The sequence below is a fragment of the Kryptolebias marmoratus genome, linkage group LG1 (genome assembly GCF_001649575.2).
Source record: "Kryptolebias marmoratus isolate JLee-2015 linkage group LG1, ASM164957v2, whole genome shotgun sequence".
Lineage (NCBI taxonomy): Eukaryota > Metazoa > Chordata > Actinopteri > Cyprinodontiformes > Rivulidae > Kryptolebias > Kryptolebias marmoratus.
The window spans coordinates 18011800-18035009 of record NC_051430.1 but is presented as its reverse complement, the minus strand read 5'-3'; the positions used below and the strand labels follow the sequence as shown (position 1 = coordinate 18035009).

General features: G+C 38.2%; 3 protein-coding genes across 5 annotated transcripts; 2 read left to right on the top strand and 1 right to left on the bottom strand.

Moving 5' to 3' along the window:
• Nucleotides 1–1240: 1240 nt before the first annotated feature.
• p2rx2 (purinergic receptor P2X, ligand-gated ion channel, 2) lies at nucleotides 1241–4988 on the bottom strand. The gene is made up of 12 exons (XM_017413736.3): nucleotides 4757–4988; nucleotides 4163–4298; nucleotides 4012–4083; nucleotides 3856–3931; nucleotides 3669–3765; nucleotides 3122–3202; nucleotides 2882–3035; nucleotides 2530–2660; nucleotides 2347–2437; nucleotides 2191–2256; nucleotides 2010–2087; nucleotides 1241–1749 (listed from the first exon to the last, which is right to left on the bottom strand). The coding sequence occupies exons 1-12, from the start codon at nucleotides 4924–4926 to the stop codon at nucleotides 1651–1653; spliced, it is 1251 nt and encodes a 416-aa protein (XP_017269225.1). The 5' UTR covers nucleotides 4927–4988; the 3' UTR covers nucleotides 1241–1650.
• An 866-nt stretch (nucleotides 4989–5854) lies between these two features.
• Nucleotides 5855–14278, top strand: pes (pescadillo). The gene is made up of 15 exons (XM_017413627.3): nucleotides 5855–6004; nucleotides 6215–6294; nucleotides 6709–6862; nucleotides 7104–7213; nucleotides 7878–8049; nucleotides 8183–8272; nucleotides 8791–8907; nucleotides 9020–9097; nucleotides 9942–10031; nucleotides 11365–11495; nucleotides 12021–12146; nucleotides 12461–12645; nucleotides 13294–13439; nucleotides 13517–13684; nucleotides 13956–14278. Exons 1-15 carry the CDS (start codon nucleotides 5981–5983, stop codon nucleotides 14028–14030), a joined length of 1746 nt encoding a protein of 581 aa, XP_017269116.1. The 5' UTR covers nucleotides 5855–5980; the 3' UTR covers nucleotides 14031–14278.
• A 136-nt stretch (nucleotides 14279–14414) lies between these two features.
• Nucleotides 14415–22959, top strand: gal3st1a (galactose-3-O-sulfotransferase 1a). Of its 3 annotated transcripts, none has more exons than XM_017413665.3 (3): nucleotides 14428–15740; nucleotides 18676–18826; nucleotides 20482–22959. In XM_017413665.3, the coding sequence occupies exons 1-3, from the start codon at nucleotides 15731–15733 to the stop codon at nucleotides 21629–21631; spliced, it is 1311 nt and encodes a 436-aa protein (XP_017269154.1). In that variant the 5' UTR covers nucleotides 14428–15730; the 3' UTR covers nucleotides 21632–22959. The 3 variants fall into 3 exon arrangements, with proteins under 3 accessions (XP_037834121.1, XP_017269154.1, XP_037834115.1); XM_037978187.1 differs by lacking the exon at nucleotides 14428–15740 and adding an exon at nucleotides 15774–17651; XM_037978193.1 differs by lacking the exon at nucleotides 18676–18826 and having other exon boundaries at nucleotides 14415–15740.
• The last annotated feature ends 251 nt before the right edge of the window (nucleotides 22960–23210 follow it).

The following is a 23210-nucleotide window of genomic DNA, read 5'->3' as shown; positions in this document are numbered from 1 at the left end:
TTTTTGTGGTTTTTATAAATGTAAGTCTAGATCAGTGTGGCTTTAACCTGCACGGGTGCATTTACTTTGCCTGCTAATGGCCATCTTCCAACAAGTAACCACATTTAGGACCATAAACTGAGGCACCATCAGATTATTTCTTTCAGAAGATCTTACCGACACCTGCTGTGCTTACAGGGTGACAGAAATGCGACATCTTCAGGTCTCGCAAATGATATTTACATTTTCATAACTGGCCCCAGCATCTAATTTAAAGACTGTTTGAGAGGACCATTCGATTTCTTCTATTTTGCATCATTTCCAAGCCTACACGTGGCCGCTGACTGTTCTGCATCCATCCTGGCTGATATTGATCCTCGAGTATCGGGTTTTGTTTCACCGCTGATGCTTGTGCAGCTCTCAGGCATGTAGATGGGCTCCCTCTCCAGCAATCTTGTTAGAGAAGTCGTTTTATGGGAAATGTATGTGTTATTTGATTAAGGTTCATTGCCCTCCTGATGTGGCTTCTCGCAGTTTCCTCCTGTACCCTCTCATTATGTTTCACACTTGTCTCCTGGGTTCCTTTCTGCCTCAGGTTAAATAACACGAAGCAACATTAACAATTTTTCTGTTTAATAAAACAAATTTGAAATGGCCAGAATAATTTAAAAGGGTATTTTGCGTTGAGGAAAATATGCCATACCAAACTAGACACAAACAAGTAAATGCTGAATGTCGAGTGAATTCAAAGTGAAAGTGAAGTTTGTTAAAAAAGCTGAAACTCAGTTGTTAAGACATTTAAAAAGGCTCAAATAACCAGAACACAAGCTAAACTGAGCAGAGCAGTAAAAGCTAAAACCAGAAAAATAGAAGCTAAAAAATAAAATTAGCAGATTAGGAGCTAAAACCAGCTGAGCAGTAGCTAAATGTTAAAATCAGTACAAACTGCAGCTATAAGCTAATACCAGCAAAACCTTGGCTAAAGCTAAAATGAGCAAAACTAGCCAAAAGCTAAAGCCAACAAAACCAGATAAAAGCTAAAATTAGTAATAAAGAAGCTAAAAACTAAGCAGAGAATAAGAAGATAAAAATAGAGGAACAAGTATACTGAACTAGAGTTCAGATGTTTTAAAGGAATTAAGTAGTAAGGTATAAAAATCACACAAAAAAAGAAGCTGAATATAATAAATGAGTGGTTAAAATAGAACAAGGTAAACAAAAGTAGTTTACCTGTAAAAAAAAAAAAAGGCCTACAGAAGAATGTAAAAACAGGAAATGTTTATTATTGGACAGAATGTTTGCGGTATAAGAGCACAGTTTGTATTGATTCGTAAAACAGTTTCCCAGTTTTCTGCTCTGAAATTTGATCTTTTTTAACTTGAGAAAGCTAACATTGTCTACATGTGAGTATACTGTAATCTACAGGTCGGATTCTGTTCACCAACAGATGAAAGTCCAACAAAGCTTGAAATAATCTGTGAATTAAACCTGCTGTTTCACTGAGAACTTCAGGAGTTTATCTTTCAGAAGGGTTTCTCTTTTTTTTTTTTTTTTTTGTCATGGAGATGTGGTTCTCATACGCTTTGCTCCCACCAACGACAGCACGGTGCTGTGGCTCCATCCTCTGGGACGCTGATGTTGCTGCTGTCAGTCAGATGGACTCTTGGAGCATCAGAGCGGGACGCCGTCCGACAGGTCTGAGTGGTTCGAGCCGTAGCTGCTGATGTAGCTGAGCTCTGTTCGGATGGTTTCTGTGGGCTCCTTGATCACCTGCAGAAAGCAGTCACACTTCACTGATGTTCCTGCTACAAACAACATGGCTCAAAATACACCTTAACACCGCAGAGAGGCTTTTGCTAGCAACTACTAGGCCATCTGAGCAGAAAGAGTGGATTTTCTGCAAAGTGAAACAAATGCATAGTGTTTCTTTTAACTTGATGGAGAATAACTGTCAAAAAATAAAGTGGCTTGTTTCTTAGCTCTTAAGTTTTAAGCATCAAATCATCAATAATCTGTTAAATTTCACTCACTTCATCAAACTTTCTCTCACTGTAGACTTCATTCCTGTCAATAAATGTGAGCATGATCCAGTCACAGATAATAGTACACTAAAGAAGATAAAAATTGAATGGAAAAAGAAAGAACCGTTAGTCGTCTTAGAGGCTGAATTTCAAAGAGTTGCAACAGAAAGTGTAAGGAGTTATTACTTACAATCCCTACAGAGGTCATAGCTGTCACCAGGCTGATGATGGTTGGAACGGGACTAAACTTTCCAGCCTGCGCAGAAATGACACATGCAGGATTAAATCCACCGAGCAAGCAGGAAATGAACAGTCGTAAAAAGAACAAAGAACAAAAGCCCTTCACCTGTCCGTGAACGATGACATCTAGACGGATGCCAAAAGCTTTGATGAGTGTCCGAGACTCTACGCCATTGTTGCTGTAAGATTTGGCAAACCTGGACATGAAAAACAGATGTTGAAACAACCCAACTCATCCTCTGACAAGGTGAAGATTATAGTCAAGAACCTGCAGAGTCTTGGTGCTGACCTGTAGTAGTAACCAGTGTTACCCAGATCCTTTCGGAGGTCAAGGCGACGAAATGAATATGTTGGTTTACAGTGAGAAGGATCCAGATCGAGGTTACAGTCCCAGTTGATGAAAACGCCGATCACTCCTCCCTGAGTGCAAATAGAATTACAAACATCTGAAGCACTGATGCATTTATTACAGTATTTCATCCTTCTGTCGGAGAGTTTTATATCACAGCAGCAGCACAATACTGTTACTCAGACATTTCAGTCATCATTTCGGTTTTCATTTACTATAATCTTCAAATATGATTATATTGGAAGTAGTCTTGATGAGTCCAACCAGGGAAACATTCTGGGCTCAAACTCACGGTCCTGCAGAGCTCACTGAAATTCTCCCGGGCTTGATTTGCGATGTAACCCAGGCGGAAGTTCGGACAGTAGGGATCTGTCTCCTCGTGATAATGACACTTTTTAAGGTATTTATGCTTTTTGTGGCCTTTTGAGGCATATTTCGCATTTACCCTGCAAAAAAATAAAAACATGGCTGTCAACACAAACGACCAGGAGCGCCGAGGTGTGTTTTGTGTGTGGGTTTGAAGATGCTTTACCTCAGCACTTTAAATTTGGGGAAGTGGATGGAGTTCCTGATGAACACTGTGAAGTTGATGGCCTCTACTAATGGTGGTTCTCTGTTAAAGGCAACAAAAAAAAAACATCTTTATCCAGGGCAGAACAATTCACATCAGAGAGGTTCTGGATTTGAAGCAGGCCGGCTGAGATCTTTCTTGCCTGATGATTGCTTGCCGTGGATGTTTTTTCTTGCTTCCCTTTTAAAACCAAACAACAGGCATTCATGTCTATTTATTAAATCAAGGGATTATGTTTTCTGTTAATTAAGCTCACAGTTAGAATAACCTTTCTGGGAAGTTACTATATAACATCTGCTTGATTTTAACCATACTGCTTGTAGGTTTGTTTGTCTTTCTTATTATTTATCAAATCCATTTCAAGATAGTTTTATTCTGACTTCTATATCTGAGTTGTGTATTCCTTGTTTAGATGTTTGTTGAGGCCCTTGTTGAATTACTGGATGATCTATAGAAACCCAGCTTCATTTTTACCACTCAAACTGTTGAAGAACGTGACCTGACTTACCGCACTACGGCAAAGTCTTCAATAGGACACCAGGTTTGGATCTCGCAAGTTTTGAAAGTGTGGTTGTAGTACTGAACGCATCTGCCAGTCCTTCTGCCTGTAAGAGGGTGATTAAATTAGAATAAAAACTGTTGTGGCAAACACAAAGAAATCAAAAGAAAAGGGCCGTGAGAAGTCCTGATAATACCATTTCCTTCTAAATCAGCCTCCCCTTGAACACAGTCGGAGTCTGATGTACAGTTTGCATTTGCAACTTCAAAATGCTGAAAACGAAACAACAACAAAAAGGTAAAAGTCTGAGGAAGATGCACTTTAATATATTCACGCTCAGTTGACCTCTTACCTCAGCGCAGGTGCCTTGTTTTTGGTTGTAAGTAAATTCTCTCCTCAGTAATGTGCTGATCACATCAACACCCTGTACAGAAACGGTCAGAAATCCAGTAATTATTATTTTTAACAGAGTGTACGCCCTGCGGCACATGTTCCCACCTCACCTCTGAGGGTCGAGCGTATTCCACAGTGTCCAGGATGTCATCCCCGTGAACAGCCGAGCCTTTCATACAGGTGTAAACAGAACTTTCTGGATGGGTCTCACTCTCCTGGTACGCTTTCTGGCTTATGAAAACATACCTGATGATAGAGCAGACAGAGGCAATATCACATTTTCTGCCATGATGGGAGGTTTTATTGGAGGCATCATGTTGCTCAGGATCCGGTTATCCAACTGAACTGCAGCTACGAAAACAAGATGACGCCATTCAAACTGAGGCACCGAATCCAAGAAATGGCTTCTGCTCTGAACTCTTAAAGGCTCTTCAAAAACTCATCAATCTGTTCAATTTTTATCACTATTTGAAATTTTGAAAAATGGAGCCTATCTATAAGTGGAAATAAATAAAGCTGAAGTAACTTTTTATTTTGATAAACTACTTGTGCTTGAAATTAAATATTATTAGCCAAACAGTATGATTTTTACATGACTGCTGCTTTAATTTAATGGACTATCTAGTCGTAAAATAATTGCAAATCCTTGTATGTTTTTGTTTTGTATCTGGTCATGCAAATATGTAAACATGCTCATAACTTACCAGGTAAAATAGGTGATCACAAGAAACTGAACAGCTCTGTAAATGACTCCAAGAGTTTTATTCTTAACCACCATCATCTTAGGAGTCTCATAAGAGTCCCAGAAGCCATCAAAGTACTCCTTCAGAAAGTCACGTAGCCCCATGATGACGGTATAAAATGCTTCACTCATTTCCAGAGATTAGCTTGAGAGTGTTTGTGTTTTTCCCTGTATGCCTCTCTACCTCCAGCACTCTACATTATTCCTCTTTCTCACTCTCTGACACTCCTCTGGTCATCGTCATCAGGGAGTGAGAGGAGAGGGAGAGGGGGTGGGGTTCAGACACAGATGGACTGAGGATGTTGTGGTGTTTATGACAGATCCATAAAAGACTCTAAATGAAGTGCTCACAATCTTGTGCAGGATTTGGTTTTAGAATAAAGGCAGAAACAGGTTTTTATGAGTGTTTCTAACTTTTTTTATCTTTTCACTCATAAAATAAATAAATAAATCAAAGGTCAAGCACGCAGTCCCTCTGCTCTGTCCTGAGTGTTGGGTCAACATATTGTCTGTTTTGATATTTTAAAAATGCTGTGATAGCTGACTGAGTTTGTCTACGAAGGACAATAATTTGTGCTTTTCTGTCAACCACCTTGAAAAATGAAAAACATGCAGTAAAAACAATTAGCAAGGAGAATATTGTTTTCACACAAGTCTAAAATTGCAAACTTAGTTCATATTAATTGTCCTTGATGGAAATGTGTCTAATGCTTTGCTGGATCTTTTAAATGTCTTTGTGTTTATAATTTCTTTTTTTAATCTTTAATAACAGTCTGTTATATTTTTCTTTGTAATAATAATAATAATAATAATAATAATAATAATAATAATAATAATAATAATAATAATAATAATAATAATAAGACATACTGTATAATAAGGAAATTATCTTTTTTTCACACAATAAGAAACCTAATTGTTGTTTTTCCGTTTTGTCGTTTTGTTTTACCTGATTCTGTGTACTATATAATGAATAAATGTAGAACAAAAAAATAAATAAATCAACAAAACGGAATTTTGTTCAGGCGGACAAACGGTCAGCCCCGGGGTCCTGATTACTGCTCGTTTTTTTTCTCCTGCGCATGTCAAACAACACGTGCAGCATCGGTGGCTGTGTTCAGTTGATAGCTGGACAATTTTAAGAGATTTTTTAAAAGTGTGTTGGAGGATTATAAGTCAATTTTAAATGGGGGGTCTTCCGAAGAAAAAGGTAAGAGTTGACGAGCTTTTTATGTCGGACTGAAACATTTAACTCCTCCGCTTTCAGGACAGTAAGTAACTAACAGTTAGCTAGCTGCTAAAGTTGGCTTTTTGGTAGAGTTCGCTGGATGCAGATATGAGTTTGTAACATTTTGTGATCTTTTATACGAATAATACTGGCGGTGTGAGTTTACATGAAGGTATATTTCTTGCTCTACAGTTTGAGAGGGGCTCTGCCACCAACTACATCACCAGAAACAGAGCCCGCAAGAAGTTGATGCTCAGCCTCCCAGACTTTAGGTAACAATTTCATTATTTTTGTCTTTTTTAAACTAATTTTAAGATTTTAAAATATATGTTTCTATAGTTTTTGTATTTTATTACCTCCTTAATGAAATTGTGTTTTCTCCTTTCATTCATTCATACAGGTTAGTTCGCAGTGTTCAGTCCTACAACTTATTGTTTGAAATGATTTTGTTTCTTTCTTATTTTGTTTGTTTTTTATCTTGTGTAAAGCACTTTGTGTTATGCTACTTGAATGATAGGTGTTCTGTTTATGTTGCTCACCACTGCAGGTTGTCATATATGATCAAATTTTATTCTTTTATTGCTTTCAACTGTGTGACTGTGTTAAACTTTTATTTGCGTTTGATATTTTATATTTCCACCTTTAACTGTCTAACAACTTTTTCTTTGTTGCTTTCTGAAATGTAGGCGGCTGTGCATCCTTAAAGGCATTTATCCTCACGAGCCAAAACACAAGAAGAAGGTGAACAAAGGCTCCACGGCCCCAAGGACCTTCTATCTGCTCAAAGACATCCGCTTTCTGCTGCATGAGCCCATCGTGAGCAAGTTCAGAGAGTACAAGGTATTTTAAATGACACCAGTTTTTAAGCATGCCTAAATTTAGTCAGCATTTAACAAACTGAATATTTTGTTTCTTCCCGTAAACAATATCAGATTTTCTTACTTTTCGTCACTGCAAATAGATTTTTTTTTTACATAATATGGTTCTGAAATTTGCAATATCTTTTAGTTTGGATTTTGTTCAATAGATTTTCGAGTTTAAAAAAAAAAACATGCTATTGTCAAAATTTTTTGTTCCACAGATTTTTGTACGGAAACTAAAGAGGGCTTATGGAAAAACAGAGTGGTCTGATGTGGAAAGACTGAAAGACAACAAGCCGACATATAAATTGGATCATATCGTCAAAGAAAGGTGACACATTTTTCTGTACACGTGACATAAGAGCAGAGCTAAACATGTTGAATTTTTACACTTTTTTTATGTAAACTGAAAGCTGATTGTATTGATCTGAACAAATGGGCATCTTCCAACAATAGAAAATAAGCATGTCAATCTTTTTTTTAAAAGTAGGACATTAAAAAATAATTTTATATTAAACTGAGCCACCCTAAAATGAAAACACTACCACTGCATGTTATATGCAACAGAAACGTGTTGTCCTGCCTCCACCCATCAGTACTCTTTTTGTGATTACCCAGCTTTAAACACAGATATATCTTGAATCAGAGAACTGTTTGTGTAACTGATAGACTACCAGCTGGGTTTTAATTATATCAAACCTAAAATTGCTATAATCTACATTTCTTTTAGTGAAAGTATAATGCAGGTACCAGGTTTTGTCAACAGATGGCAGAGTTGTAACATTTACTGGGATACAACCTGACCTACTTTGACTGAGTTTTATCACTTTTTCTATACGAGAATTGACTGTAGTCTATTCTCTAAATGTATATTTATATCAGTTTCACCATAGAAACCCTTTCAGCAACAGACATAGTTTGAGATGTTGTATGAATACCCACTTCTTAAACTTGACGTCTTGTTTTGTCTCTTTACTGTTTCCTTTTTGTGGCAGGTACCCCACCTTCATCGATGCCCTCCGTGACATCGATGACGCCCTCTGCATGTGCTTCCTCTTCTCCACGTTCGCCAGAACAGGAAAGTGCCATGTGCAAACAATTCAGCTGTGCAGACGCCTGACTGTGGAGTGGATGAACTATGTGGTTGCATCTCGTGCTCTTCGAAAAGTGAGTTGCTTTTTTGTTTTTTTTCAATGACTTTAATGTTCAAAAAAAGCATTTGTAACATGGATACAGTATGACTTTGTATTTATTGGACGTTGTTCTGTAATATACCAAACACTTTGTCTTTTTCTGACAGGTTTTCCTCTCCATCAAGGGAATATATTATCAAGCAGAGGTGATGGGACAGCTCATTACATGGCTGGTGCCGTATCAGTTCTCCCATGATGTAAGTGCAGATTGATGGTCGCAGTCAACAGGGATTATTCTAATACACAGTCACGTTATCACTGTGGGATTAAACTGAAGGTTGCCTCAGTCAGCATAGGGACCCAAATCATAAACTAGAAATACAAGCAGTTCTGTAGCTGCCCCAAGCTCTGTTCATGCTCAAATTGTTTATTTACAACACGTCATATTTGAATTGAGCTATTTTCCAAATCACTTTTTACCAATAGGAATCATCAGTAGTGGGACTTTTTGTTTTATCCACCTAATGACAGAAAAACTCCAATCTCCAGTTAACCTAATGTGTGTTTTTGATCTGTGACAGGAAAGCAGAGAACTTACAAACTCCACACTTATTTTCAGCTGAAACAGGTCGTTCTTTACCATCTGCCTAAACAGTGAAGTGATGACTGTAAAATATAGATTTTATTGCTTTTGAATGAAATTTAATAAACCAATTGAATGTCTCCTTTTCTACTCCCTAAATGTTGCAAAAGCTAAAGTTTTTTGCTTTTTCAGCACCCGACAGATGTCGACTACAGAGTCATGGCAACTTTCACAGAGTTGTACACCACCCTCCTGGGGTTTGTCAACTTCAGACTCTACCATTCTCTGAACTTGGTCTACCCTCCAAAGGTATCTGAGGCTCTTACAAGACTCTTTTTCTTTGCTTCCATTAGACATTTCTCCATATAAAGTCACCTTCTAGCAAGTGTTTACTCTGCACATATTGTTTCTCTTTTCACAGCTGGACAGTAAAGCAGAATCTGAGCTCAAGGAGGAGCACGAGGATGATTATGCCATGAATTCAGAGAGCTACTTAGAGGTAACTCGGCCATCTTTTACCAGTCTGAAAGAAGTGTTAAGGGTTTTACGTCAGACAGACGTTAAGAACGGCTTTGGTGTGGAAGTACTTGGATAAACTGCAAAGACAAGTTAACATATAATCTGTTTCCCTGCTGCTTCTGTCTGTACAGGAAGGTACAGACAGTAATCTGCACATTATTCAATAAAGTCAAAGTAAACAAAGCAATATTTGTGTAAGGTCATTAGTTTAGTTATGGTTTCCATCATCTATTCAAATGAAGTTAACATATATGTATAAGTTATTTTATTAAGCCTTTAAACTTCTTGCATCAAACAATAACAAAATTAAAGTTTTTAATAAAGTTAGCAAAGTTAACACCCCCTAACACTAATAAACTTTAGTTGTTTTTCTTTTTTTTAAATAATTAAATCAACAGAGCACAAAGAAGACGGATATGAAGTCAGCAGCATACAGATAGTTTTAACTCATCCATTATTTATATTTAATATTTTTGTTTTACAACAGTGTGGATGGAAAACAGTTCATTATGCCCTTAGTAATTAAAAGTTATTACATCAGTTTGTTTGTATGTAAGCACAGTATGTATGTTTGTCTAATTTTCTGTTTGTACAACAGAAGATAGAGGATTTTATAGCCTCTCTGCCAGGAGATGTTCAGTTTTACATCCAGAACTTTAAAATTAGTTATGAAAACATGTTCATGAAATTTAATTCTATTACTGACTTATTGTGTTTTCTCAGTAAAACTGTAAAGATCTTTTGTTCATTGAGCTCGAAAGTTAAAATGAATTTTCAGTTATGATTGTTTATTATTTATTTACCCCGACTTTTTGTCCATGCAGAAACTGTCAGCTCTGAGCTCCAGTCTGGCGCGCGTGGTTTCCACAGACGAGGAAGAGGAGGCCAAGCTCGATGAGTTTCCTGCTGAAGGGGTGAGAAGAGTAACAAAATCAATCCGGTATCAAAACAACCCACAATGAACTAATTAGTCTGAGCAGAGGTGAAAGATAACTTTTTTTTTTTTTTTTTTGGAGAGGTGTGAAACCTTTTGGCGGTTCTGTATGTGATCTGGGATTTACAGCTTTATGTTAGGTTGCTAGGTGTTCTCACCTGAGATGCTTGTTTTACCCAACTCGTGTGAGGTTATCGAGAAACGGGCCTCGTTTACCCGCAGGGACTTTCCATGAACCTGCAGGTAGGAAGTCATGTAATGTAATTCAACAACCCAGCTTTGTGTTCTCACACACCTGGACTCATCCCTCCTCCATCCAGGGAACATTACAGCACAGTGAACAGGTTGTCTACAAACTTAATCAAATGGACTTTATTAGTTTGTAACTATTTGAATTCATGAAAACAAAGTAAGTGTATTAGGATGTTTTGTTATCTTAGTGTTTTTAAGGGTTTGTTTTCTGTGATTTGTGATCATAAAATATCCTGACATTTTTACATCCTGTATCAGGCATCCTAATCCAAATATAAAGTGAGCAATTATTTTCTAAACTCACCCCTAAAGGATATCTCTTTGCACATTTTAATTAATGATTAAGGCCATGTCTACACTCCTCTGTTTGTTTTTTTGTTTTGTTTTTTGAACGGATGTACTTGCACTTCTCCGGACTCAAACTGAGTGTTTGGGAAGAATTTGGGAGATTTTTGAAAACCCTGTTCATGGTGCCTCTGTGTGGACACAAGTTTCGAAGCTTTTCAGAAGCCCACCACCACTTAGTGCTACAGAAACCCAAACATTAGAGAAGCTGTCCTTGTTTTTCAACACCTGTCTGACTTTATTCTGATCCTGATGCCATTAAACTCTGAGTGCTGAACTGGTTAATTACTGAAAGGAAATCATAAATGGTATCAAAGAAAAACTCAGGTTTTGGAAGAACTTTTAGCCTAAAGTGCTTCTATTTTAGCCAAGCTAAACATGTTCTTTCTCTGTGGTTTGATATATTGTTAATGTGGACATTCTCGCCCTCTGGTGGCCTGGCATGGGTATGTCAGCTTTTATATAAGACTAGTGTGGAAAGAAATGATAAAATATATACAGAGAAAAAATAATTAGGCAATGTATATAACATTTAAAGAATTGAAAGGATCTTTTTGAAAAAAAAGTCTCTCTTTTGCAATAAGTAAAATGAGCACACTGTAGAAAGACTTTATTACATTGTAGAAATAAATGTGAAAGTTTGAGATTTCTGTTTGTTAATCTGTTTGATTACAGATGGTCCACATGTTAACGGGGTCATAATTTATGCTTTTCAGGAGGACATGGAGCAGATGGAAGCGATAGAGAAGGAACAGAAACAGCTGGAAACCCAGAAGAAGTTATTTGAAGGTCTCAAGTTCTTCCTCAACAGAGAAGTGCCCAGAGAGTCGCTGGCCTTCACCATCAGGTGAGGAGGAAATGCCGCCGTCGGAGTCGCAGGACATTTAAGCTAATTTATCTTTAAAAAGGCTGCCTACTAAATCTTTTGGTGTCATGCCTGAGGTAACCCCCCCGGTCGTTTTCTCAGACCTTTGGCAATGAAAATCTGATAACAACATACTTATCTTCAACACAATGTAATGTGTAAAGGTGAAAGGTCACGGGTCACCTCTTTGTTTAAACCATGTCCATGTTCCAGCTTCACATCTGACTAACATAGAAACATCAACCTCTTTGTTCTCTGGATTGTATGTACTGACGGGCGTATTATGGGACTCTTGTTTTAGATCAAGAGAAAAAAAAAAAAGCTAACTCTGCAAACATTCAGAGTTTTATCTGCGGTGATTCAGCTCCTGTCATGTGGTGCAGATAGTGTCCTCAGCTGAAAACACATTTTTTCAAGTTGATAACATGCATGCTGATACATGCAACTACAAGTTTCATGCTGATTGGTAATTATGCTCGACTGATTCCCAGGCTCTTCTTTTTCCAGGTGTTTTGGCGGTCGGGTGTCCTGGGACAAGTCTGTTTGCATTGGGAGCACGTATGACATGACAGACGAGACCATCACACATCAAATTGTTGACAGACCCAACGTTGACAAACAGTACATAAACAGGTGAAGAAAAGCTGCCGTTTTTAATCATTTCTGATATTTTGTTCGTGTTCCAAGCATCAGTGACCCGGCTTTTCATGTGAAACATCCTGAATACAGGATGTCTGATTGTGTTTCTGGTATATTACCTTATTCTTAACAATCATGTGCTTGTTCCCTCATGATTGTTTGTTTTATAGTTGACATACATTCAAATCTTACTGATGTTTTTATGAAAGAAACTGAAAAGTTCCTTACTATAAACAAAAATACATCTGAATCTTTTCTGCTTTACTTGATGCTTTAATAATCTATTTTTATCTTTTTGTTTGTTTCAGGGACTACATCCAGCCCCAGTGGGTGTATGATTGTGTTAATGCCAAAATACTTCTGCCCGTGGAGGACTATTTCCTTGGAGTGACTCTGCCACCTCACCTGTCTCCGTTTGTGGAGGAGAAGGAAGGGGACTATGTGCCCCCAGAGAAGCTGAAGATAATGGCCTTACAGCGAGGAGAAAAACCTGGTGCGGCTTGGGCATTGTGTTTTCTAGGAATGAGTTACAAACTGTTGCACTTTGTAGTTTTAACAGAGACAATAATTTAATTATGTGTAGATCTAGTTAAGAGTGAGTTATTGCTTCTTGATTACACTGGGGATGATAATTCAGGTAATCATAGCAGCATTTCAGCTGAAGAAACCTTTTACAGGAACTAGAGTCTCTTCAGGGGAACGTTTTCCTCCTGCTCCTCTTTTCCACAGCAGAAGTCTGAAGAAATTAGCAGCAACACGTTTACTTTAACACTGCTGAAATTCACATCCTGGTTTTGCTTTGAAGACTGAAGTCTGACTTTATGACTGTTAAAAACTGACTAACTCGCAGATTTAATTTGTCTAATCTTCGCAGTGCCTTAAACCTCGGGGGGGAAATGCAAAGAACCCCGAGCTGAAAGTGCTTAGCCTAATACAAAAGCCTTTGGGCCTTTAAAGTTCAGGGTCTTTTTCCACTTGATGCAAATGAACTGTTTTTAAAAGGTGCATAATCAATTAAACAATTAGATTTTTGTGTAAAATTTTAGTTTTAAGAGTTGTTGGAATATTTCTGTCTTTAAGATGTTTATTGTGATTGTGATCAGTTCTGTTTTCAAAGATTCTTTTCTCCTCTTTGTTATAGCTCAAGAACAGTGGCATGATGATGATGAGGATGAGGAGGATGAGGAGGATGAGGATGAGGAGGAAGAAGAGGACAATGATGACGATGAGGAAGAGGCTGAGGAGGAGAACCTCAAGCAGATGGAAGAACAAAGATCCCAGGGGAAGGTGAGAGGTTTCTGATCTTTTGTTCGTGTCGTGAACTCTTCGGATCTCTGACTCCTCTCTCCTCCTTTTCCTCCCAGTCTTTGCAGGTTAAAGTGACGCCTGGAAAAGTGAAGGCAGACAATCCAGCACGCTTGAAGGAGGAGGAGATGGCAGAGGAGAAACGTCTCGCCATCATGATGATGAAGAAAAAGGAAAAGTACCTCTATGACAAGATCATGTTTGGAAAGAAAAGAAAAATCCGAGAGGTGTGTTTTTATTGGCTTTTAGTCTGAATCTTATCCTGTAGATAAGATTTAACTGTGTAAAAAGAATACATTCTTGTTTTTTTTTCTTTAAAAAAGTTTGTGTGTATTTTACTGTCAAATAACTTTTATCTAAGTATGTGTCACAGTGCTATGTAGCTGCTGGTAATAAAACACAAAAGCTTAGTGATAACCACTGACTTTACAAACCTTAAAAGTATTTGTGTGGCCAGTGTCGAGTTTATTATTAACTGCGATCAATCTCTTCTCACAGGCCAACAAGCTCGCTGCCAAGAGGAAAGCTCATGATGATGCTGAAAAAGGAAAGAAGAAGAAGGCCAGAAAATAACTCTTCTTATGACGTTCCCCTCAAACTGACTTCATGTATAAAATTGAACGGGATAAATGTGTGTTAGAGGGTGATATGAGTTAAATCTGTAACTGCATCAGAGACCTCTGAGCTGCTTTGACCTCCATAACTTCATACAGAAATGCAAGATGTTTCATTTACCAACTGTACAATTATAAATGTAAAGGTAGTTTCAGTTTTTATGTATTAATTCCTTTGTTCTTCATTATTAAACATCTTTAATTCATTTTTATTATGTGCTTTAAGTAGATTAGCATTTAAAGTGAAGTTTTTTTTTACTGTTTTTGTAATAGCAGCATATTCAAGAAGAATTATTTTTTACTCAAACGGGCTTCACCTCCTGCAGCTGTGTACGAAGGCTCCAAAGATGTAAATGGAGGACGAGCCAGGAGGCGGAAGAGTTCACATCACTGCAGTGGGTCGAGGTTGTCAGTGGGACGCCTTCACTGATTGGTTTACACACAAACTGTGGGTGTTGATGACGAACAGGGTTTAGCATCGCTGCCGTGATGTTGTGGGCCAAAAGCCAGTCCAGTCACTCTCCCCCACTCCTCAGCCTCCTGACTCAGTTTTGACACATTCCACGCATTCCCACCCAGATCGGTTCTCAGCCTGGCACTTCGGGCGCCTAAAGGCGAAGACACTCCCATCCCAACAAAAGCAACAGTGTTGTGGTGCAGCTTGGCTCGAGTGCGCCTTCTAGGAACCCGGGGCCTCAGTGTGGAGGGACGGAGATGGAGGTTCATGTGGGATGTACTGGGTGAGGCGTTTATTGTGGCCACATGTTGCTACATGCTGTCACGCAGAGCCGGAATTTATTTCATCCCTGCTGAAGTTTTCTGCAGCGTTGCTTAGGAGATTATTGAAAACAATCACATCACAAGAATAGGTTGGGATTTGTGTCCTGTCAGAGCAAAAAAAACAAAACGGGGAAACAACATCATACACAACTTTAAAAACAAACCAAGATGTATTTATTCAGCTGACTAACTTAATCGGTTGTTCAAACTTTAAAAGAAGTTCTATGTACATTCATCCTACCACATGTATAGATCCAGCTTGCTGTAAAAGCATGTCAGACAATAGACAGAGCAGGCTTGATCAGCTGGAACAATTAGAGCTTTTGTGCTGTGACTTTCTGCAGTTTTCTTTTTTCTTTTTTTGATGCCCTCCCCCCTCTTATCAGCATGCAGCTCAAACTTCAGTTCCTGCACTCAATAAGCCCTCTATGCAGACACAGAATAGGGACGATACAGCCATCCTCCTCTCCTCTTTTTTTTTTTTTTTTTTCCTCTGCTCTCTCTGCCTTCTTTCTCTCTTACACTCAGCGAGCAGTGCATGTCCCCTGACGGAGCGCCTGACGTCACAGGCTACATGAACCTCCCTGCAGTGCTTTATTCAGCGAGATCGGTTTTGGGATTGAAAGTTGAGGGGAAGGAGGCGTCAGGTGTGTGTGCGCGCACAGAGGCACGGGGAGGAAAGAGGAGAAGAGGAGCAATGTGCAGATGAATGACATCCCGCTGCAAATGACGTGTGATAAGAGGAGCACGGACTGTGCCGGGTCTGTGACAGCATGTCAAGATCAGACACGAGGAGATTAACTTGCTTTAAAAATCTGAAGCTGGATGGATATGATGCAGAAGGGCAGAACGCATATCTGGTAGTTCCTCTCTGGATGAATGCACGAGGGTGAGAAGCTATTCTCTTTTAATTTAGTTTTCTTCATTTGTTTTTTATTTTAAAAGCTAATCATTTCATATGCTGGAGAAATAAATTTGCTAAGAAGTCATGCAACACTTTTAGACACGTAAAACAAAAACATAGGAATAACCAGTCATCATTTCTAATGTTTTTTAAAGTCTTAATCTAATTATTTTTGCCATGAAGGTAGAAAAGAAAACGTTTTAGTTTGATGTGCAGGCTCACAGAAGCCCAGGTTATCATTGGAAGCTAACTGTGTAATTTTATCCTCTGAATAGATTATTGTTAAATGTAATTATTTAAATTGGACAAATATTTAACTTAGAAGGCGTTTAATAAAACGTCTACTACAAAAACATATATTTAAGAAAAAGAATCCAGTAAAATCTTGTTAAAACTGATGCAAACATATTCATGTTCACCACATTTTCAGGCGAATCTTAACAAGGTTTACATGTCCTCAGATGTCTCCCAACATTGGTGACAGCAGAAATCCTTTTCCAAAGTCCAGACAAAGCAAATAAATGTCTCTTTTGATTGTGTTTGAACAGTAATGTTTGTAGAAACCTCAGATGGAAAGATTAAGAGTTAACATGAATGGTAACTCAATCAAATTTCAAGTGCAGGAAATGTACCTTAAGCTGTTCAAACTGATTTAAATAAAAACTGAACAGTGGTAGACTGGGTGGGACTAAACTGTGAGTTTTGAAAGGCTGATTTATTCAAAGGTAAGCAAAAACTGACAGGAATGAGAGACCTAGGGATCCTTAAAGGAATGCATATCACCTGCTGCCTTTCACACCAGGCTTTTAAACTCATCTTATGTTAAGAATTTTAATAATTATAGCCATTTTGGTCAAACCTTGAAGATAACATTATGGGCTCTCTCATGATATCTCACATGTTAGCTCTTGGAGTTTGTGTTGTGGATGACTGCCAGCTACTACCACGCCAAAGTTTATCTCAGTATTTGTAAAATTCACTGAAATATAGCCATCTTTGTGTAGGCTGAAGCTGATTAGCTGTGGTGGCCATCTTGACTCCAAAAGTTTATTGGTTGAAGATTATAACCCAATAATTACTGTCTAAGAGTTTCATTGAAATCCTTCCAGTTGTTTATGAGATATTTTGCTAACAGACAAACAGGGCTGACTCCAACAGTCAATGCCGAGGTGTTGCGCTCAAAGTCTGTATTGGGAATGATGCTCAGCTACTACCACACCAAACTTTAGTCCAATATTTGTAGAATTGACTGAGTTTTAACCATTTATGTGTCTGATAAGAATGCATTGTTGTAGTGGCCATTTTGAATCGGGCTGACTCTAAAAGCTAATCAGTTGTAGACGTCAACCCAGTGATTACTTTCTGAGCGTTTTATTAAAATCCAATGAGTGGTCCATGAGATATTTTGCTAATAGTACAGAAAACAGCCAACTATAACTAGAATGTGTGGATTGTAAAGTTGATCATAAACAAAAAACCTCTTTCAGCTATCAACTCTAAAAAACAAAATCATTCAGACAGATGACACATTTTAGGTTTCTTAAAAAAACAAGATAAAAGGAAGTTAATGAGTAATAATCCTGAATGAAATGTAAATTTCCAACAGGGACATTTGAATGTAGTAACTCATTCTGAAAACTCACACAGCTGTAAAGTTTTGAAACATGTGGTTAGACACGATGCAGTTAATGAAACACTCATGTGGACATTATCGGCCAAAGCCTCTAATGACTGTGCGTAATTACGAGTTGCGTGAAGAAGATTGTGTGTTATTTGGCTTGACTCACGCTCACAGCAACGCATAACAGATCATTTGGTGCTGAGTCTCAGGACGTTCTGGACCCGTCCCGGTTTGTGACGTCTGGTGCTCTGCAGCTGTCAGCATCTGCACGTCAGGTGAAACTTTGTCTTACTTACAGCATGTGCTCTAAAACTTCTGAAGTGCAGTTTTAAGGTACTTTTATGTTCAGCTGCTTGTATGCTCTAGATGTTGAAGAGGGATAATGTATTACTTCAAAACCAGGGTTAGTAATTGCAACATTGGAATTTAGCTTGTTACAAAACAAACCACTTAGTTACAAATAAAAGCAGTTGTTTTAAACTTAGTTTTATTATTATTAATAATATTGAAGCAGCATCTGCTGACATTTATCCTGATGCTTTGGATCAGTCAGAGCTCTGGTCTGAACAAGCTGGACTATAAATGTCATGAAATAAATAAAATTCATTACTTTTAGCTGAGTCAGCAGGTGGCTCGTCTTACTGCAGTCTGCGGGGGAGAATGCTGTATCATTTTCCACCGTGGTGCATAATTTATTCTTTAGAGGAGTACGGAACACAAGGTTAATCATTTCAGGTCACAGACGTAACATTTTTGGGGGCTCACTGTGACATTCCTGCATCACGGTGTTTCATTTGGAGGTTCACTTTAAACAAGAAGTGACAAAATAAAATAACTCATGTTCTGCCTTTAGGCTCGTATTTATTGTGCATCCAGTGACTGTATTAGATATACAAAAACAAGAGTTTGTAGAGATGTGATTAGTGGAAAATAGAACACATAAAGAAACCTTACATTAACCTATTCATGTTTTAAATCTAAATCCACAGATAAAAATTAGACACTACATTTAGATGTAATGGCTGAACCATGGGCTATAATCTGTGTTCAACTGCACTAGAAACCAGAGAGCCAAGATTGCAATCTAGATAGAGTTACTTTCGATTAAATTCCTTAGTAACTATCTAAATAATTCATTTAAAGTGTTGGCTTTAGGTTGGAGAGGACCGTTATCTTCTGAAAGAAAAAAACATTTGCTGTGTACTTTTTTTGAAGCGCCAGCCTTTTATTTTTTGCTATGATTTTGAAGTTGTTTTATAAGCACAGGGATGAAGAGGAGGTTTGTTCTGTGTCTTTAAGGTAACCTTTCATTCTGCCGGATCATGACGGGAAAGAAAGGGAGGCAGTGGAGGTCCATGTGCAAAGGCCTGATCCTGGGCGCGCTTCTGACCAGCAGCATGATTCTTGTTTACTGCCTCTCCAACCCGCAGATCCACTTCAGTCTGCCCGAGTAAGACTTAGAACGCTTGTGCTCATGCATTTCAGAAAAATGATCATGTGGAATAAAAACTGTAATAGAATGTGGGGTGAGTTTGTGAGCCGTCTGTGCTGCAGACAGCCAGTTCAGTTCCTCAACAGTTTGACCACATTTTTCATTATTCATCTTTCCTCTTAGTATTTTACAACTTTTCTAATATTTTAATGCCCAAATCTTAATTGGTTTAAATAGATCCCTGTCATAGAATTCTAAAAGAGTAAATGTTTTTCAAGAAAAAAAGAATCTGTTAACACTTCATAAAAACTTGTCATTTGAAAAATTAGATTGTACTGCAAGACAATATCTAACGTACATATAAATTTAAAATGTACTTGTGTGTGTATTTGTATATGTGTACGTATGTATGCATATATGTGTGTGTGTGTGTGTGTATGCATATTTACATATATAAATCTATCAGATTTCTTCTACCAATTCTGTATTTAGAGCTGGATTAAAGCAACAGTTCAGATCTTTTGAAATGGGGTTATGTGGAAAGGTTTTGAACAATGAATATCTTACCTGTTGTGTATAGCTCTTTGAATGACCTCAGTTTGGAAAAATTGTTTAATTCTTACCAAACTCTATTTTATATTTTACATCCCAATCAGCTTCACATTACATGTTTTTTTTCTGGCAGAACTATTCTGCAGGATGTTGTGAAGATGTGTGGTAAAACTGCTGGAGCCTCCTTCCAGGACCTCAGTGACTTGTACATAAAGTCACATCAATCCTGTTTGAGTTGAGGAAAGAATTCAGTATGTTCCCATCATGGCAGATAAACAGTCTGTATCTGTTTAAAAGTCTTTTTTTAAATCTTTTATCAGTGTTTAAAATGTCAACACGTACAACCATAGTTTTTATGTTTAGTATGTGTGTTTATTTATGTTTTCTGTCCTACCAGCAGTTCACCAGCTGTGAACCTAATTGCTTCTTGAAGATAACAAAATATGCTCCAGGCTTCCCTAAAAGTGCTACAGCTATCTACAGCTATTTTTGCTTGCAAAAAAACAACACACACACATACAAACAGCTCTCTAAGTAAATAACTATGGAGTGTGACACTGACAGCAGTGTAAGGGTTTATAAAACAGAGTTTGTAAGAACCTCTGTGAAATTTTTGAAACTGGAGTTGTTTTAAGACACCAACAATCCTCTTTGGTCCTGGTTCCGCTCAGACTAGCCCTTAGCTCATCAAGAACTAAACTCGATTTCTCCAAAATGATGATGTTTAAAAAGCCACAGCAGGTGAGATACAACCTTTCTGCAGAACCACACTTCAACAGATCTGAACTTTTTCTGTAATAGAATGATTTACAACAGAGTTATTACACTGTTTCCAAAAACATGCATGTCAGGTCAATTGGTGGCTCTACATTGTCCCTAGTTGTGAGTGTGTGAATGGTTGTTTGTCTCATTTGTCTCTATGTGGTCCTCTGATGGGCCAGTGTCCAGGGTGCACCCTGCCTCTCACTCAATAACCACTGGAGAAAGACACCAGGTATAGAAAATGATTGGATAAATTGGATGGTTTCCATTCTTCTTTGATTTCAGGTTTTAACTGGGAGGTTTTGCAAATAAAAACCCTCTCATCAACACATTTAAAAACTTGTTTTTCCTCTCTGCAGGGTCCCAGTGCCTTACTCCTGTGCCCGCAGTTCATCCCAGCTCCACCTCAAGCCAGCTTCCAACAGGTCACAAACAAACACTAAACGGTCCTGTTCTCCAAAAGTGGACATTATGTTCATGAAGACTCACAAAACAGCCAGCAGCACCTTCCTCAACATACTTTTTCGCTTTGGAGAAAAACACCAGCTCAAATTCGCCTTCCCAAACAGCAGAAATGACTTCCTCTATCCAGCCCCGTTCCATCGCTCTTACATTAAAGACTACAAACCTGGAATGTGCTTCAACATCATCTGCAATCACATGCGTTTCAATGCTACTGAAGTGGCTAAGGTGCTACCCACAGACGCGTCCTACATCACCATTCTGCGGGACCCCGCGGAGCTTTTTGAGTCGTCGTTCCACTATTTTGGCCGGTTGGTACCTTTCACCTGGAAGGTACCAGGTGATGACAAGCTGACAGAGTTCCTGCTCGACCCCCACAGCTACTTTGATCCAGGGGGCTTCAATTCTTTCTACCTCAAGAATCTGCTGTTCTTTGACTTTGGCCAGGACAACACCCTGAAGCCGGACGACCCGCGGGTGGATGAAAGAATCAGTTTCATCTCCGAACGTTTTCAGCTGGTCATGTTGGTGGAACACTTCGAAGAATCACTGATCCTGCTCAAGGAAGCACTCTGCTGGGATATGGAGGACCTGCTCTTCTTCAAGCTCAATGCCCGCAAGGGCTCCACTGTGTCTAAACTCACCCCCGAGCTGAGGGCCAGGGCCCTCGAGTGGAACGCCATTGACTGGAAGCTATACCAGCACTTCAACCGAACGTTTTGGAAGAAGGTTGACGCCTACGGACGGGAGCGCATGGCTAAGGACGTGGCAGAGCTAAAGAAGAGAAATAAGGAGATGACATCAATCTGTATTGAGGGGGGGCAAGCTGTGGAAGCTGGCAGGATCCAGGAAACAGACCTGCAGCCCTGGCAGCCAATCGGAGAGAAGTCGATCATGGGGTACAACCTGAAGAAAAACATAGGAAATGCCCATAAGACGCTGTGCCGCAAGATGCTGATGCCAGAGATTCAGTACCTAACAGAATTTGGGGTGAACCTGTGGATCACCAAGCTGTGGGGTCACGTTCGAGACATCATCAACTGGTGACGAGGCGTCTCAGCAAGAGCAGACAAGTCAGTCATGAAGGACTGTATTACCCCTCCTGAAGCCCTCAAAACAGAGAGAGGTAGAGAAGCCCGTTAACTTTGAGTCAATTTGACCTGAAGGCCACGGGAAGGTTAAGAGAAAAAGAACTGATTTCTGAGCGTGTGGTTGACAGACTGAGACTCACATTTCTTTTCATTTATTTGAAAAGCTCAGATTAACTTGTGTTACATATATAATGTACCTGAGGGCTGCTTGGGGGGAAAAAGAAAGGTGTTGATCTCACAATCTACAACACTGAACATGTTTACTGTGTTTGAAACTTAGTATTATTCACAGCGAGTCCCTTTTCAAATGTTTAAATGATTTTAGTCACAGATTAGAGCATGTTTTCATTGAGCAATTGGATGAAATATAAAATTCACAACTAATTTTTAATATTTTTTAAAGAAATCAGGAATAATTATTTCCATTACCACCAATTTTTAAAGATAAAATATGATGTAAAAATGATGAATGTACTTTTAAGTATTACATCCCACTTTTCTGTCTCTGGAAGCCAAAAATTGACCAAAATTTCAACAGAAACATTTAGAATAGCAAATATTTTTACTTCTCTTAACACAAGAATACTTTTTTTTGTATTTTATTAAAACATAAGAAGTAATTTAAAGGATGACAAAGACTATGAACCATAAATAAATTACTGCACACTATTTTACATTCCTCAATATAAAAAAAGCACTATTTTATTTAGATGTGATGGAAAGATAAGAGTATGTGACTTTAGGGATAATAATAAAAAAAGAAAAGTAATATCTGGTAATCAACAATTGGAAAAAATAGCATCTTAGAAAATCAAGAAATAAATTAAAAAGGAAATACGGCACAATGCAATCAAACATACAACTCATTTCCTTTACAGTTTGAAATAGCACAATTTATTTAATTATTGAGCTTTCTGCTACATGATGTCATTCTTGCTTCATTGGTGACTTTTAAAGTCGCCGTTAGTTTTTCTTTTTCTGCTGATTAAGCCATAACAACACTAACTTTCACCAGGTGCAGTGACAGGTACACTAATAATTTACTTGGATTTGCATTGTGAGATAAAAAAAAATCATCCCTCTGTTGTGGATGTGAATTAATTTGTAGGCTTGTAGTTTGACAGCGACTAACAGTGTTAAACACCTTTTTCATCTGCGTATGAAGCTTTGCCATCACGGAAAGAGATTCGACAGAGAAAATTAAATATAATTTTCCTGTTATCGTTCTGCAACACTTGCACTTTTCTACATCTGCATTCCTTGAATAAAATACAATTTATTTTATTCATGCGTTCAGCTTTTTTTCTGATGTTATCGTCTACTTAAAGATATTGTCCTTCATACAGTCTCCAACTCCTGCAGACAATATACTGTATGGCCATGTTTTCCCTCATCAGAATTAAATAAAATATGACATTTAATGCGTTGAAACAGTTTATAAAGCCCACAATTTTCTCTTTCTGTTACTGTTTTTTAAATTATAAATATAATACTGAGGAGCAAGAATGCTCTGGCTCTATTTTATATGATTACAA